This window comes from Podarcis pityusensis (assembly GCF_964106645.2).
Source record: "Podarcis pityusensis genome assembly, chromosome: 5".
NCBI classification, from domain to species: Eukaryota; Metazoa; Chordata; class Lepidosauria; order Squamata; family Lacertidae; genus Podarcis; species Podarcis pityusensis.
Genome location: NC_138032.1, coordinates 64,855,374 through 64,871,935, shown reverse-complemented (window position 1 = coordinate 64,871,935; position 16,562 = coordinate 64,855,374). Strand labels below are relative to the sequence as shown.

Sequence of the window (16,562 nt, the reverse complement as noted above, 5' to 3'; positions counted from 1 at the left end):
GGCCACGGGCGCCCTTCAGCACCGCACAGGAGGCTCCTCTCGCCTCCACGCCGGGCCGGAGCGTCCCTGCGCGAGTCGCTAGGCTCCAGGCCACTTTCCGTTCCCCTCCAGGTCTTGGCGCGCCACCTTTGCTTATAGCCCCAGGGAAGGGATTCCTCAGTTCCTGCGGACTTCAATGGCCGCGGAGCACCATGCACAAGAGGCGCCCTGTTGACTCTCCCACCCGGCCTCCCTTCAGGCGATGCCCCAGCATCTCTCCTCGCCCCTTGTGCGCTTGGGAAGCGAAGCCACTCACCGGAAAGCCGAGGGACGAAGGAGTTGCAATCCAGGCTTCTTCCCCTCAGCGGCAAAAGGGGGGGCGCGGCACAGCCAACCCCAAGCCTCGCTTGTCCCTCTCAGGCCACGTACGCCGTCCAATCAGAGCGCGCGGCGAGGGAGAGAATGCCCACCCGTGTCTCTTCCTCCGCCCACCCAGCCGAGGCCTGGGCGCCGGTGGTCGGGGGCTGGCAGAGGCAGCGGGCGAGGCCGAGGAAGCGCGGGCTGGAGTCGGTAATGGCGCCGCCGAGCGTCAAGGGCAACCCGCCTCTACGCCGTTTATGGTCTTCCTCTTCCTCTGGCGTCCGCGCGGAGGAGCTGGTGCTCCTCCCGTGGTGGTGACTCATGCGGGCATGAGCACATTTACGAGGAGGCGAGTCCCTTTGAACTCCCCGGGAGCTCCCCGGGAGACCATCCAGGCTAATATTGCCAGCTCTGGCCGGCAGCGGCTCATCCGGGCATCAGAGAAGGGAAGCTTCCCAGCCAGCCATGCCTAGAGATGCCAAGGACCGAAGCCGAGACCTTCTGCAGGTAGAGCAGAGATGTTCTGCCACTGAGCTACTTCTCAAGTGTCTAGGAGTGGCTGTAGTATGCGGGATAACCAGTGCTTTTTTTCTTAAAAAAGGAAATGTTTAGGGGTACAGTGGTACCTCTGGTTACGTACTTAATTCGTTCCGGAGGTCCGTACTTAACCTGAAACTGTTCTTAACCTGAAGCACCACTTTAACTAATGGGACCTCCCACTGCACCGCCGGAGCATGATTACTGTTCTCATCCTGAAGCAAAGTTCTTAACCCGAGGTACTATTTCTGGGTTAGCGGAGTCTGTAACCTGAAGCCTATGTAACCTGAGGTACCACTGTACTCTCATTTTGACTCAAGAAAATCACCACTTTATAGTTCAAATCGGGGAAAATAAATACAGTAAACGGACAAAAGTACAAAGAACACGCATTACCTCATATTACACAGCTGACAGCTCACAGTATTGGCACGAGGTTGTGTACACTAACATCTTCCCGATTCCTCTGCTTGCTGTCGGTGTCGGTCGCCAGATGTCGTCCTTTCAAAAACCATGAATTTACACACACTGAAGGCTTAAACAAACTCAATGGAGGGCCAACCAATTTTATAAATATTAAGTTGGCTACAGTGTTTAAATGCAATGAAGCTCTTGTTGGAGTCAGTATTAAATTCGCCTGTCAGATTCACAAAATGTTGAGGGGTATGCATACCCCGGCGTACCCCCGGGGGGGGGGGAAGCACTGGGGATAACCCAGATTGAAATTCTCAGGTGCCAGAAAAGGCTATTTGTGTATGCAACAACTGCAGCCCTTGTTTTGTTAGCCCCAAAATGGAAAGTGAGCAAGGTCCCAACTAAAGACGGTTGGCAACTTATGTTGACAGAATATGCACAACTTGCAGATTTAACATATAGAATAAGAACATGCATTTAAAGAAGATTGGAAAACATTTATTGGATATATGGAAAATAACTGTATACAGCTGGAAATTCTGGCAGCATTAAGACACATTTAACAGAGTAAATAATTTTTGATGGATATAAAAGTGGAAAATTGCTTTGAATGGTTATAGTAAAATATGCAGGGATGTATGATATGTAAAATGAACAATGGAAAGAGAAGGGAAGTCATTGGATATTTTAAAGTTTGTAAAATGCTTATTTGAAATTGTAAAACAGAAAAGTTAATAAAAATGATTATATATAAAAGGAGTGGCTGTACTATGTGATCCATTCAATACCACAAGACTGGGAATTGTAGCTCTGAGAGATCAGCACCCTTAACAGACTACAGTTCCCAGGATTCTTTAGGGGACAATGAGACTGTTAATTGTTACACGTGTGCTCTCAGTGTGTGTTGGAGATGTGACCCATGTTGGGATTGGGCTTTTACAGCACATAGAATCATAAAGTTGGAAGGGGTTCCAAGGGTCATCTAGTCCAACCCCCTGAAGTGCAGGAATCCTGCCCACAACCATCCCTGGGTGGGCACGAGCCCCCAACCTTCTAGTTAACAGCCAGATGCACTGGTCCATTGTGCCACAAGGAACTGGGCACACGTTACTGACTTGGCTCTGAGAGCCCCAGGTTGGTGAACAGTTTTGGTTTCCTGTGTGTTAGCAGAAATCCCAACAGAGTTGCAGCGGTTTGAGTGTCAAGGCTAGAAGGAGACCCAGGTGTGAATCCACTCAGCCATAAAGCTCAGAGTAACCTTAAACCAGTTATTGAACTCTCAGTCTTGCCTACCTCACAGGGTTGTTGTGAAAACAAAAGGGAGGGAACACACCAGAAAGAGAAAGTGGGAGAAGAAACAGATGGTGAGGGAGATGCTACCAGGATGCTCTTCTGGTAAGAAAACGCAAACATAAGGGTGATGATGACTTGTCCACTTGCTCAACATGACTGAAGTGAAAAGAGAGGTCACAACCACTAAAAGGATCCGAGATATGGACCAATGAAAATGAGTTCACTAATATTGAAAAAAGTAGCATGCCAATACTTCAGTGGGTAAAATGTGGCAAGACACTAGCAAATGAAGTGTCCGTTGAGGCATTGGGGTGGGCGGGGGGGAGCACACCAGTTTTTAATACAAGCCTCTTGATTCCCCCCATCCCCAAATAATAGGCAACCAGTTTTTAAGAGCAAGAAAACTTTGCACCATCTATGACAGGAAGAATGGACTGATCCGACTTGTTCACAAAGTTGCTTCAAATGCAACTTTGATAAACCACTCTCTTCACAGAGAAACCCTAGCTTCCAAGTAGGTGGACCCTATTCTAGAAAAATGTGTGAAAATTAAGAAAATTGTTAATTTAATCAAAAGCAGTACTCTTCATACAAGTTCTCTGCAAAGGAGTGGGTTCTGCACTCCAAACTCTTGTTACGCATAAAAGTGAGGTGATTGTCAGGAGGACAATTGCTCACAAGGCTGTTCTGGTTTTCTTCAGAAATAAATAATCAGCATGTGCTTCATTTGACAACTCATGGTGGCTTTTACCACTTTTGACTGGTTTTTGAGTGGTTGACTGGCTGATCAAAAAGTAAATAATTGTTTCCATCAAAGGAGAAGTTATGTAATATGTAGAGCAGTTAACTGGTTCAGTGCCTATTTCCCCAAAAAACTGTGTGAGGATGTACAGTGAGTACAATTATTCACTGTGGACACAGAGGCACTGGAATCAAGATATGAGTTACAAGAACAGTTCCTTGAGCTCTCTTGTGACACAACCTTAAAAGGGAAGTAAGTAACATTACCAAAGTTTTGGATTTCAGTGACTAAAGAATACATACCCAGAATTAGCAAATGAAACAATCATCCACCCGCTGCTATTTTGTATACCACTTGTCTTGTGATCAGACTTCTCAAGAATCATGATCCAAAAAACAACAGTTTATCTGCATGGAATGAGATGTGAGTTGGCCTTTCTAATATCACTCCTCACTGGAATGAAATCTGGAACAACAAACATGTCCAGATGTCTCACTGAAATTTTGAGCAAGTATGGAAAAAACCCCACTGGTTTTCATCTACATAGTAGCAATACTAAGCTTGCTCTGTAAATTGCCATTTTAGGATTAATCATGTGCCTTATTAGTGCTATTAAATATAAATAAAAAATGAATATGTGGAAGTAGGTGCCATGTTGCAGTTTGGGAGGTGGGTCTTGGGTCTGGACCATTTGAAACCCACTACTCTAAAGCACAGAGGGCTAGTGAAATTCTTTAAAAGGTTTATTGTTTTGTCTCACAATGGCTCTGAATACCGTAGAGCTTTAACAACGAACATATTCTAGCCTAGATGATGTAGTAACACTGGACAAACAGCTGGTTTCTATTTCTGTTGAAAACACAAGCATAACTACCAAAGAAAGGTAACTATGTTAGCTTGTGGATATCACAGCACCACCCTGTGGTGCATAGGCAAATATGGCATGATGCCTTGTTTGAGCAAAGCCTCAAGTCCTTTTTTCTTTCATTGTAAATAAAATGACTGTTTGCGCTCTATACAACATCTTATATAATCCAAAGGACTGTATTCCTTTTACACAGCATCTTTTGTGATCCAAAAGGATCACTTTCTTGCTAAAACATGCTGTTTGGTGGATTTGGTTGTACTTGTTTTGTTCTCTGAATTTCCATGAGCTTGAGCCCCAAGAGCTGTGCAGGATTCCTGGAGCCTTGGACTCTCCTCACTGCTTTTGGCTGTTGCCAAGCAGAGGAGCAAACCCTAGGCTGGCTGGACCCTTCCGCCTGGCTTTGTCTCCCCTCCTGCATTCCCTGCCTTGCTGCTAAGGATGGGCGAAGGGGAGCAGCTTTGGGGCATCTTCCATGTTGCAAGGAACTAATGGTTCCAGAAAACTGGGGTGGGTGGGTGGGTGGAGAGAGGCGGATTCAACATATTTCCTTTTTGCAGAAAGGCAGCAAAACAGATGACTTCTTCTTTTTTTAAAGTGCCTGAGGCATACTGTGTAGATGGTGAGCTGTGTCTGGTTTGCTTTGTCCTTTACAAATTTATGCAGGCCTGTTTTAACACACACATGCCATCTGATATGGTAAAATGGATGGGTGGATCACATGTATTAAAAACAAAAAGAGGACACCCCCTGAATAAAATAAACATGTACAGAGAACCAAAATTAAGTAACAGTGCAATGTTGGGTAATACTTACCGTACTTTCACATCTGTGCACACCCGAGGGTGGGGGTGATGTAGGCCTTGGCTTATCTGCTTCCTCCTTTTTTGCCTGGACTGGCAGATAAGTTCTACTGACACCGCTCTTCTTCCAAATTCAGACTCCAGCAGGCAAGCTAAAAGTACAGTGATAGCACTAGGCTGGTGGCATCAGGCTAGCCGCCTCCCTCCACTCAGCATCAACTAAGACTGCCCAGCAGGCACTCCTCACTCCCTGCCATCATTTGCAGGGATATGGCTACCCTGAGCAAGCAAACTAGCACACAGCTTGTCTCAGTGGCATTTCAAATTGATGTCCACTTCAAACTGAATGTGCAAGCAAGCACCACTTTTGAAACACATGCTTCCATCGTCCCCTGGCCAGGTGCATTTGTATGGAAGACATACACATGCAAAACAACAACAATAACAACAACAACAACAACAACAACAACAACCCAAAAGGCATATATACATAGAGAGAGAAGGGAAAACCATTCATGCAATACCATCCTATCTATGTATTTACTGAGAAAGAAGCCCCTTTTGACTTACTAATAGGGGTAGAAAAGAAATTGGATACAGTTTGGATTTAAAGGCAAAGTTACCAATAATCTGCACTTTCCAAAACATCACGTGAATTGAAACAGCCATTCTTCACAATTCACACTTCCCTGAATTTTCCAGTGCAGTTCTCCATCCATCTCTTAAGTGTCACTTTCCACTTAAATATCCTGTTGTGTACTACAGGAGGCAACTATTTAAAAACAGTTGAACTGAACAGAAGCATACCCCTTCTGTACTCAAGTGTGGCTCAGGCTGCAAATCTACAGTATATGCACACATTGCAGGGCTCACTTGTTTTTCAGCATGTATAGGATTCAGCTTTTACTCCCTGGTAGTATGGCGCTGTGGGTTAAACCACAGAGCCTAGGGGTTGCCAATCAGAAGGTCGTCAGTTCGAATCCCTGCGATGGTGCGAGCTCCCGTTGCTCGGTTCCAGCTCCTGCCAACCTAGCAGTTTGAAAGCATGTCAAAGTACAAGTAGATAAATAGGTACCGCTCTGGCAGGAAGGTAAACGGCGTTTCCATGCACTGCTCTAGTTTGCCAGAAGCGGCTTAGTCATGCTGGCCACATGACCTGGAAGCTGTACGCCGGCTCCCTCAGCCAGTAAAGTGAGATGAGCTCCGCAACCCCAGAGTTGTCCGTGACTGGTCAGGGGTCCCTTTACCTACTATGTTAAAAATTGCACCTTTCCCCTCTCTTGTACAGCAACTCAGGGTCTGTAGTGACCAAGTGAAAGGGAGGACAGGGCTCTAGCACCTATAACAAACAGACTACGTAGAAGAGGGGAATTTCAGCAGGATTAGCGTGTCAGGCAAAAGAACCTGATCCATCAAGTCAAATCTAAGGCTGCTTAATTTTTTGGTGATTTGTCATACAGCCATCGCTACAGTTTCCACTTTAAAATACACAGAAACTCCCCCACCCATGGGTACAGCATATAGCCAAACATTTAATCACTGATGTACTCTAGTCTAAACAGTGTCATGGGATCAGAGGAACAGGAAACAGATTCCCCCTTTTTTAAGTTTCTGATTCCAGAATCTTGAGCTCATAAGTTTCACTTTCCATTTTCCTTTTACAAGCAGAGAACAAATTCTTGTAAGTACTGTGAAGACTATAAAGAGGAAAGAGCACTCCCTACCATACCCAGTTTTATGGAAAGAGGAAGGTCAAGCTTCATTACACCTTATAAACAATCTGAGATTATGGGGTAAGTAACAAATAATAGGTTAGTGTGTACAGTGCTTGCTTCTTGTTTATATTATTCATATGAATGATATAGATAAAGAGACACCTTTTTTTGCTTTGCTAGATAAATATAGATAGATTACGAAATATGGAGCTTAAAAATTACTTGAGGGAGGGCATTTGAGACTGGTTGCTATCACAAAAAAGATTCACTGTGGCATTGTCACCAAATGGCAATTCATTGGTACTGGAATGGCTAGCAGGGTCTCCTCAGAAAAACTTAAAAGATTGGCTTACCACGTAACCACCTCACCTACTTGGTTTTGTGGAGAGTTGCCCATGTAGGAATACGTCTCTGCCTGACTCACCAATTACAGTGGTACCTCGGGTTACATACGCTTCAGGTTACAGAATCTGCTAACCCAGAAATATTACCTCGGGTTAAGAACTTTGCTTCAGGATGAGAACAGAAATCGTGCTCCGGCGGCACGGTGGCAGCAGGAGGCCCCATTAGCTAAAGTGGTACTTCAGGTTAAGAACAGTTTCAGGTTAAGAACGGACCTCCGGAACAAATTAAGTACCGTATTTTTCGCTCTATAACACGCACCAGACCATAACACGCACGTAGTTTTTAGAGGAGGAAAACAAGAAAAAAAATATTCTAAATGAAACAGTGGGTGTATGATTTTTGTGGTTCATGCTGTGGCCGCAGACATGTGATCTGACAGTGAGTTTGGAGTAGCCCAATGCAAAAATCCTGAGGATCCATGTGGATCCATGCTTTGTAACCACGTTTTTGCACCATTGCAGCCCCAGGCAACAGTGGGTGCGTGATTTTTTTGGTACAGACTGTAGCCATGGACATGTAATGTGATCTGATGGTGAATTTGGGGTGACCCAATGCAAAAATCCTGAGGATCCATGTGGATCCGTGCTTTGTCACCACGTTTTAAATGGGGAGGGAAGGAAAGCAAAAGCCCCCACCCCACCCACCCACCCAAGCCAGACAGGATATACGAAGTATGATTTCTTTTTTATTTACGGTATTTCTTTTTTGGCCACCTCTGTCACTGCAACCTTTGCTCTGTGCTTGCACACTTTTGGGCAATAGGGCATGTAACACACTTTTTTTCATCTGCCAAGATGTAGAAAATCAATTTTAATGTCCCTATATAAAATGCCTAGTGAAGCAGAAGGGTATTACATCAGCCACTGTATTAAGGCTAAACGTCTGAAGAACAGCTCTCTATGGGGGGGGGGGGGAGACTAAATTCCATTTTCAATCAATTGTTATTGTGGCAGCAATTATCAGTGTATAGCGCACAATGAGGAAAAGAACTTTAAAAAATATATATAAAAAACATTCTCACGTTATACTTCTTCAAAGAATAATGAAGGGGAGAGGAGAGATGCTGTAATCCTCCTGGCTCAGGAGATTCTGATTTACCAGCCGCGTGTAGAAAGTATAGATTAAGATATTTGATATACAGCATATAAATCCAGAGATTTCCATGTCTCACTCTGCAATCCAGCCTGCTGTTACTTACGAGCAGGGAAGCAGGGTTTCTCTTCCAAACAAGCATACTGTCTCCCTCCAGCAGTACATTGCTTGGAGAAGCTGTAATTTGGAGGGGGCCTGGGGGCAGGGCTCTCTGCTTTTGGAAAAGAAATGAGAAACCTACCATTGTAAAGCAAAAGTTCCCCCCCCCACCCACCCAAGCCAGCCCTCTCTCTGTCTCTCTCTCCCACCTGCATGCTTTTGCTTTTCGGCTGCCTGCGAGTCCCTAGAGCACGGAGAGGAGGAAGTGGTGGGCTGGAGCCTGCACGCAGTGTGACTAGGAAAGAATTAGAAGGGAGGACTCGATCCTTTCCTTAACCCTCTGCTTGCCAGGAGGGCAGGGGATTCCCTGCTCTTTGTTGAGTTTGAGCAAACGCAGCAACAGAAGCCGGTGGGCAGTAAGACCCTGAGGCAGAATGCAGGAAAGCTTCCGCCTTCCCCCTTCCCTCCGCCCGCCCGATCTTATTTTTGCTTGATTTTTGCCTATTTTGCCCCTGCGCTCCGGCAAGTGAGCTCCAGGGACCACACATTCGCTCAATAACACGCACAGACATTTCACCTTACTTTTTAGGAGAAAAAATCTGCGTGTTATAGAGCGAAATTTACGGTACTTAACCCGAGGTACCACTGTAGTTGCATTTTTTTATTCAGAAAGCCTCTTTCTCAATAAACAGCAGAGAAATGCAGTGAACTAGTGATTCAGGATGAGATCGATTCCTGCCTGGTTAGCTCGCTGTATTTTCTCTCTGTCCTTTGGTATAGATATTTTTTGCTCCCTTGGCATGCATCAGTGACACCAAGCTGAGAAAGTGGGATCTAGGTACATGAGTGTACACAAAAGGCAAGCAGAGAGCGTGTGAATTTGAGCATGTATGTGTTATTTAGCCTCACACACTTTGGACCCTAGTTGTCATGGGTCCAAGGCCTCTTGACCAGTGGTGGAGCTGGGGGCTTTTGTACCTGGAGCGGCAGGGTGGGGCACGTCGCCGTGGGGGGGGGGCATGTCACCCATGGGGGGCGGGGAATATCACCTGCATGAGCATCCTAATGGCGGCGCCCGCGCAAGTGTCCCCTGCCCACGCGAGGGGGTGGAGAAAGGCGAGGTGGGGGAAGAGGGCTTTAGAACACTCTTTAGAGTTCCCTCTGTCCGAGGGGCTAGATGTAAAATGTTCTTTGGTACTCAGAAGGCATGAATGTGTGTAGGGGGGATCTGGTTTAAAAGTGCCGCTGCAGTGTGAGGGAAGGAAGGGGAAAATGGCGCCCGAAAAAAATTCCCCAAAAATGGCACAGCCCGAACAATCATGCCAATCCAAAGCGGCGATTCCAGGACCGTCCATGGGCCAGATCCAGAGGGCAATTGGGCCTGATCCGGCTCTCAGGCCTTAGTTTGCCGACCTCTTATATAGCAGGTTAACATTTCTGACAATGTTGTAGTGGTTTTAGATCAGGCATGTACAAGGCAAGTTAGGAGAGGTATTGGTCATGGACCAACACAAATAATGATAAGCTTTCATCAGCCTTTCTTTGCAACTTAGTAATGTCTCTGTCTCTTTTTATTCTCATTGTGTAGTGACATTTCCAAGGATCCTTTGTATGAAATACTCCAGCAGATGGACTGCCATTTTACATGGACATTGCTGGAGGAAGACATTGATCTTGACGAATTAGAGGGAAGAATTGCTGACCAGATTAAGTTTTTAGTGGGCAGAGTTCAACATTATAACCTGCTGGCCTATGTGAAGTACTTGAATGGCAAGAAAGAAGAGGCTCTGGAAATTTTACAAAAAGCTGAAGAGAATGTAAAAATAGAGGACCCAGAAGAAGTCGAAAAGGCAAGCCTTGTTACATGGGGCAACTATGCTTGGATGTACTACCTCATGGGCAAACTTACAGAAGCACAGACCTACATAAACAAGGTGGAAAGTACCTGCAAGGAAAATGGAAGTGCCTCTCCTTATAGGATGGAACCCCCACAGGTGTCCTGTGAAAGGGGGTGGGCACAGCTAACGTTTGGACAGAATTATGCTGCCAAAGAGAGCTTTGCAAAGGCCCTGGAAAAAGATCCTGAAAACGCAGAATTCAATTCTGGCTATGCAACCTCAGTCTATCACCTGGAGAAAGAGTATGAAAAAAGATCTGCTGCAGTAGGTTCATCTCTGGAACTCTTGAAGAAGGCAGCAAAACTGAATCCGGATGATGCCTTTGTCTTGTCATTCCTTGCATTGAAGCTGCAGGAAACTAGGAAAGTGGAAGAAGGAGAAGAGCTCATTGAAGAAGCGCTAGGCAAACACCCTGGCCTTCCTTATGTGCTGAGGTACGCTGCCATCTTTTACAGGAAAAAGGGTGATGTGGAAAGATCCCTGGAGCTTTTGAAGGAGGCGTTGAGCTTGACACCAAACTCAGGCTTCCTACATCACCAGATGGGGCTTTGCTACAGAGCACAGTATTTTAAAATCAAATTATCAGAAGACCCACATAAAGACAAAAGAAAGATGGCAGAACTGATCAGACTGTGCATCTTTCATTTCAAAGAAGTGGTGGAGCACAAAACCAAATTCGTCTATGCTCACTTGGATCTTGCAAACATGTATGCAGAAGGGAAAGAGCTCCAGAAAGCGGAAGAGACGTTTCAGGAAGTGTTTGCAATGAGGAAACTTACTTGTGAAGAGAAACAGCAGCTCCACTTCAATTATGGGCACTTTCTGGAAAATCACAAAAATTCAAAATCTGAGGCTGTTGAACACTATCTGGCTGGGCTTAGGATTGAAAATGAATCATTTGAGAGAAATAAATGCAAATGGAATTTGAAGATGTTAATAGAAAAGAGAATTAAGGAAGGTCCTGCAGATACTAAGAGTTTGGGAATCCGTGCATTCATTCACCAGCTCGATGGAGAAAAGCAGCAAGCAATTGAGTGTTATGAACAAGCTCTGGAAACAGATCCTGAGAATGAAGAATATAGCAGTGTCCTCTTGGAGTTGAGGCTTTCTGTACAAAGGTAAACATTTCTACATGTGGTTCTTTGAGCTGCTTTATTAATAATGTGTGCGTGAGAGGGGGGGGGGACATTCACCGTCTCCTTGTTCCACAGTATTCCATTCTTATTCCATTACAGTCCAGGAACTGAGTTGATGCTGGTCTGGTTAAGGCTAAGCATTTTACTGTTTTGGGTGTTATTGCTCTGACCACTATATTTTATAGCCTCCCTTAACAAATTATTACTGTAGCCACTCCCTTAATAGATTGTGGTAATTATGCAAGAGTCCCTAATTGCATGTAAAGGCATATTGTAGAAGTGCATGCTTCCTCGTGTGAAAAAGCCCTTGCCTGAGGAAAGCTAGCATTTCATAGGAAAAAGTTCTAGCCTCACACACACCCCATTTGCTAGTTTTTCAATGGGCAGGGACAGTCTAATCTTGTTCTCCCATATGTACTTTGTAGTGAGCTGTCCACAGACACTTGGCTTGCAGGAGGCCATGAGCACATGCTGGTTCTGTTCCAATTTCTCCCAGCCAGTACACTCACTCTACCCCATAAATTCTTGCACTGAGAGGGAAGGTCTGCAGAGCCGTTAAACAGTGGTAGAAGGCATACTTTTCATGCACAACATCCCAGGCTCAATCCCTGATGGAGCTGGGCAAGATTCCTGCTTGAAACCCTGGGGAGCCACAGCCAATCAGTGCTGATGCTAATGGTTTATTGACACCAATGCATAGTGCATTTCCCAGGCAGAAAAACTGGCAATTCATCTCTGGGTTGGATTTCATTCTAAGATGGGAAATAATTTGCGAGTTTTTAAAATTGACCTCTCAGTTGAGGTGGGCTTTTACTGGCAACCCTAGTTAGGATGATTGACTAGATGGAGGCTGGTTCAAATCTAGCAAAACCTTTTTAGGTTCTTAAAACAAAAAGGACTTGTTTGATGTTTGCAGATACCAGCATACAGTAAACCTTTCTGACAAGATTTAGTTACCGGTACTCTTTAGCTCAGACATGGATGACACATGCCTCACAGGGCTTACATGTGAAATATTGTTTTATTTAATTTCACTTTTTAATTTGTATTAAAAATTAAATACATAATTTTATGTATTTCTATATTACTATACAAAAGGCAGTTTACAACAAAATTCACAACAAAGAACACACACCTTACAATAATCTGATCCAGTACAAAAAGTCATAATAAAACATAACTTTAAAATGGAATGACTTATAGCAAATAATGTCATGTGAATACATATCAAAAGAATCCCGTCCAGACCCACCAAGATAGCGCAGCAACTAGTAAGTGCTAGCTGTAAACATGGAAGGAAAACCAAGAGGTTAAAAAATGCACAAATGAAGTCAGTTGTCAAACACCTTTCTAAAAAAAAAGGATAATATGCAGGAATGTGCCTTGCTTTGCAAAATTTTAAAGGGCCTCTCTCTCTCTCCCCCCCCCCTCCCATTTTGCAGTGAAAAACGTTTATACAAGATCCTTCAGCAGCTTGAATGCCATTTTACTTGGGCAGTGTTGATGGAGGACATGGATCGCGATGAATTAGAGGGAAGAATTGCTACAAAGACTGAGCATTTACTATCCGACATCGGAATTTATAACCTGCTGGCCTATGTAAAATTCTTGAATGGCAAGAAAGAAGAGGCTCTGGAAAATTTACAAAGGGCTGAAGAGGCTGTTAAAATAGAGTACCCGGAAGAAGTCGAAAAGGCAAGCCTTGTTACATGGGGCAACTATGCTTGGGTGTACTACCACATGGGCAAACTTACAGAAGCACAGACCTACATAAACAAGGTGGAAACTACCTGCAAGGAAAATGGAAGTGCCTCTCCTTATAGGATGGAACGCCCACAAACGTACTATGAAAAGGGGTGGGCACAGCTAATGTTTGGCCGGAATTATACTGCAGAAGCCAAAGAGAGCTTTGCAAAGGCCCTGGAAAAAGAACCTGAAAACCCAGAATTCAATTCCAGCTATGCAATCACAGTATACCGCCTGGAGGATTTTTATGGGAAAAAATCTGCAGCAGAAGGCTCATCTCTGGAACCCTTGAAGAAGGCAGCAAAACTGAATCCAGATAATGCATTAGTCTTGTCTCTCCTTGCGTTAAAGCTGCAGCAAACTAACAACACTGAAGAAGGGGGAAAGTATATCAAGGAGGCCCTCGAAAAGCACCCAAGCTCTCCTTACGTGCTGGGGCATGCAGCCATATTTTTTAGGAAAAAGGGTGACATAGAAAGAGCCCTGGAGCTTTTAAAGGAGGTGTTGAGCTTGACACCAAACTCAGGCTTCCTACATCACCAGATGGGGCTTTGCTACAGAGCACAGTATTTTAAAATCAAATCATCAGAAGACCCACATAAAGACAAAAGAAAGATGGCAGAATTGATCAGGCTCTGCATTTTTCATTTCGAAGAGGTGGTGGAGCGCAAAACCAAATTCGTCTATGCTCACTTGGATCTTGCAAACATGTACGCAGAAGGGAAAGAGCTCCAGAAAGCAGAAGAGACTTTTCAGAAAGTGTTTACAATGAGGAAACTTACTTGTTCAGAGGAACAGCAGCTCCACTTCAATTATGGGCGCTTTCAGGAATACCACAAAAAATCGGAATCGGAGGCTGTTGAACATTATCTGACCGGGCTGAGAATTGAAATCAAATCATTTGCGGGACATCAATGCAAGTGTTATTTGAAGAAGTTAATAGAAAAGAAAATTAAGAGAGGTACCACAGATGCTAAGAGTTTCGGCATCCGTGGCTTCATTCACCAACTTGATGAAGAAAAGCATCAAGCAATTGAGTGTTATGAACGAGCCCTAGAAATGGATCCTGATAATGAAGAATATATCAGTGCTCTTTTGGAGTTGAAGTTTTCTGTACAAAGCTAAACATTTCAATATGTGGTACTTGGTTCTTCCTTCAAGCTATAACATATATATATATATATATATATATATATATATATATTCTGTTTTACTATTCTAAATACCTATTTAAATATCCTTAAAATATCAATGACTTCCCTTCTCTTTCCAGGGTTCATTTGCATATCTTAAATCCCTGCATATTTTACATTAACTAAACTATTCAGCATTCCATTATTACATCCATCAAAACTTATTTAGACTGTGTTAGAAACCTTTAGGGTTGTGAGTTATTAATATATAATGCTTTTAAAACATGTAACATGACTCCTTTTGTTTTTAAAAGTGAAGTACAGTAAGCTGTGTTTTTAGCTCTGTTGAATTGAAAACTTAAATTGTGAGCTTTCCAGAGCAGAATGTATCAACTTCAGTAAAAAATAGTTCAGGTATGCGGGGTAACCAGAGCAGAATACAGTAGTTACATCTGTGTGTTGGTTTGTATGTGACTGGATTTTGCTGGCTAAGAAACAAAGAAACAGGTGTGACCTAGCACAGTGATGGTGAACCTGTTAGAGACTGAGTGCCCAAACTGAAACCCAAAACCCACTTATTTGTTGCGAAGTGCCAACACAGCAATTTAACCTGTATATCTCATTTTTTGTGTGTGTTTTGCGTTTCTTCGTTATGACTGCAGTTCTAATAAATAATCCTTCATAAAAATTGTTGCATTATATTCTTCATTAAATTATCTTTCCGTTGATATATAATTTTATGGTATAACTCAATGCTTTTTTCCCTAAAAAGAAATGTTTAGGGGTACTCTCATTTTGACTCAAGAAAATCACCACAGGGGGTGGGGGAATAAATACAGTTCAAATCAGGGGAAATAAATACAGTTCAAATTGAGAAAAATAAATACAGTTGTACCTCAGTTTTCAAACAGCTTAGTTCTTGAACTACTTGGAACCTGAACACTTCAAACCCGGAAATGAGTGTTCCAGTTTTGGAACTTTTTTCAGAAGCTGAACATGCTCTGTTCTGAATATAACTTCCATTTTGAGTGCCACACTTCCGTTTTCCTAGTGAGGGAAGGCGGGCCGGGCGGTAAGCGAGCAGGTAAGGGATGTCACTGCCACCCCTCCCCCCAGCCTGCTCCTGCTTGCTCCTCTAGGCAGCATTGCTGCTTGCACAGGAATGAGTTGGATCGGGGCTGCTCAGCTGGGGAGGTGCAGGCTCCATCACACTTTCCGTTGAGGGGTTCGCAGCTGTACTCCCCTAAAGGGAGAAGTTTAAAGGAGCCCCCACCTCCACATCAGATCCCCTCAACCCTGTGAAGGCAGCCAGGCTGAATAGTTGCTGGGGTTGGGGAAGGTGGAGGCAGCCCGGAAGCTGGATCTGAGAGCCCCTGCACCACAAGAAGGTAGCCAGGCACTCAACAACTGAGCTGCCCCATCCTGCTCCTACTTGCATGCAAAAAGGAGTGGAGGCGGGGATCTCTCAGCGCAAAGCTTCCACTCCACTTCTGAGAGATTCCCACCTCCACTCCTGCTAGCACGTGAGCCCTCCTCTCCTCCTCCTCCCCCACCCACAGCACGGAAGCTACAGCCCTGCTGGCATGTGCCCACAGAGAGGGCACATAGGTTCACCACCACTATGTGTGCCATAGGTTCACCACCACTGACCTAGCAGATGAGTAACCTGGCAATCTGGATTTTTGCGACAACGAGAGGCATGAAATTGGATTTGTGGTTGTGGCAGTCATGTACACAAAAGATCTGAACCACCACCGTTCTGACACTGAGGTCCACCTTCGAAAGCCTCCTGGTGGTTCACTCGTGGAGAGAAGTGAAGTTACAGGGAATCAGGCAGAGGGCCTTCTTGGTAGTGGCGCCCACCCTGTGGATGGCCCTTCCATCAGATGTCAAGAACTCTACAACTTTCAGAAGACAATGTTTTGTTATGTTTTTATATCTGTTGGAAGGCACGCAGGGGGGCTGGGGCAACCCAGTCAGATGAGTGGAACACAAATAATAAAATTATTACTATTATTATCCTGGTGGAGCCGAGGAAGAATAACACACCTACATGCCAGCTTTAACATTCTCCAGCCTGGCACTGACCAGCAGCATTTTCAATCCAGCGGCGGGGCTGTTGCCAAGAAGGCTGAGGGCCTATTTGGTAGTGGTGGCTGCCCTGTGGAACGCCCTCCCATCAGATGTCAATGAAATAAACAACTATCTGACATTTAGAAGACATATGAAGGCAGCCCTGTTTAAGGAAGTTTTTAAGGACTGGTGTTTTATTGTATTTTTAATATTTTGTTGGAAGCAGCCCAGAGTGGCTGGGGAAACCCAGCCAGATGAACGGGGTATAAATA

The 16,562-nt window shown here is 44.4% G+C and overlaps 2 protein-coding genes across 3 annotated transcripts in view; one reads left to right on the top strand and one right to left on the bottom strand.

The window, feature by feature from the left end:
* The window catches only part of LOC308476754 (putative lysosomal acid lipase/cholesteryl ester hydrolase), a gene marked incomplete at its 5' end in the record, with an annotated part of 30,053 nt that extends 29,487 nt beyond the window's left edge, over nt 1–566 (bottom strand). The window contains one exon of the mRNA XM_081004609.1: nt 296–566. The remainder of the gene's footprint in view (nt 1–295) is intronic.
* Nucleotides 567–6,628: 6,062 nt separating this feature from the next.
* LOC308476730 (uncharacterized protein) lies at nt 6,629–14,905 on the top strand. Of its 2 annotated transcripts, XR_013986077.1 has the most exons (4): nt 6,629–6,786; nt 9,893–11,320; nt 12,781–14,724; nt 14,767–14,905. XR_013986077.1 is itself a non-coding variant. In XM_081004549.1 (3 exons), exons 1-3 carry the CDS (start codon nt 6,731–6,733, stop codon nt 14,207–14,209), a joined length of 2,913 nt encoding a protein of 970 aa, XP_080860675.1. In that variant the 5' UTR covers nt 6,629–6,730; the 3' UTR covers nt 14,210–14,905. The 2 variants fall into 2 exon arrangements, 1 of the variants encoding a protein (XP_080860675.1); XM_081004549.1 differs by having other exon boundaries at nt 12,781–14,905.
* Nucleotides 14,906–16,562: the final 1,657 nt, after the last annotated feature.

Excerpts from the sequence above, each read along its gene's own strand:
- LOC308476730 (XM_081004549.1), top strand. The coding sequence starts at position 6,731 with ATGGAAAGAGGAAGGTCAAGCTTCATTACACCTTATAAACAATCTGAG. Across the intron at positions 6,787-9,892 it reads AAACAATCTGAGATTATGGG|TGACATTTCCAAGGATCCTT; the intron begins GTAAGTAACAAA and ends CTCATTGTGTAG. Across the intron at positions 11,321-12,780 it reads TTGAGGCTTTCTGTACAAAG|TGAAAAACGTTTATACAAGA; the intron begins GTAAACATTTCT and ends CCCATTTTGCAG.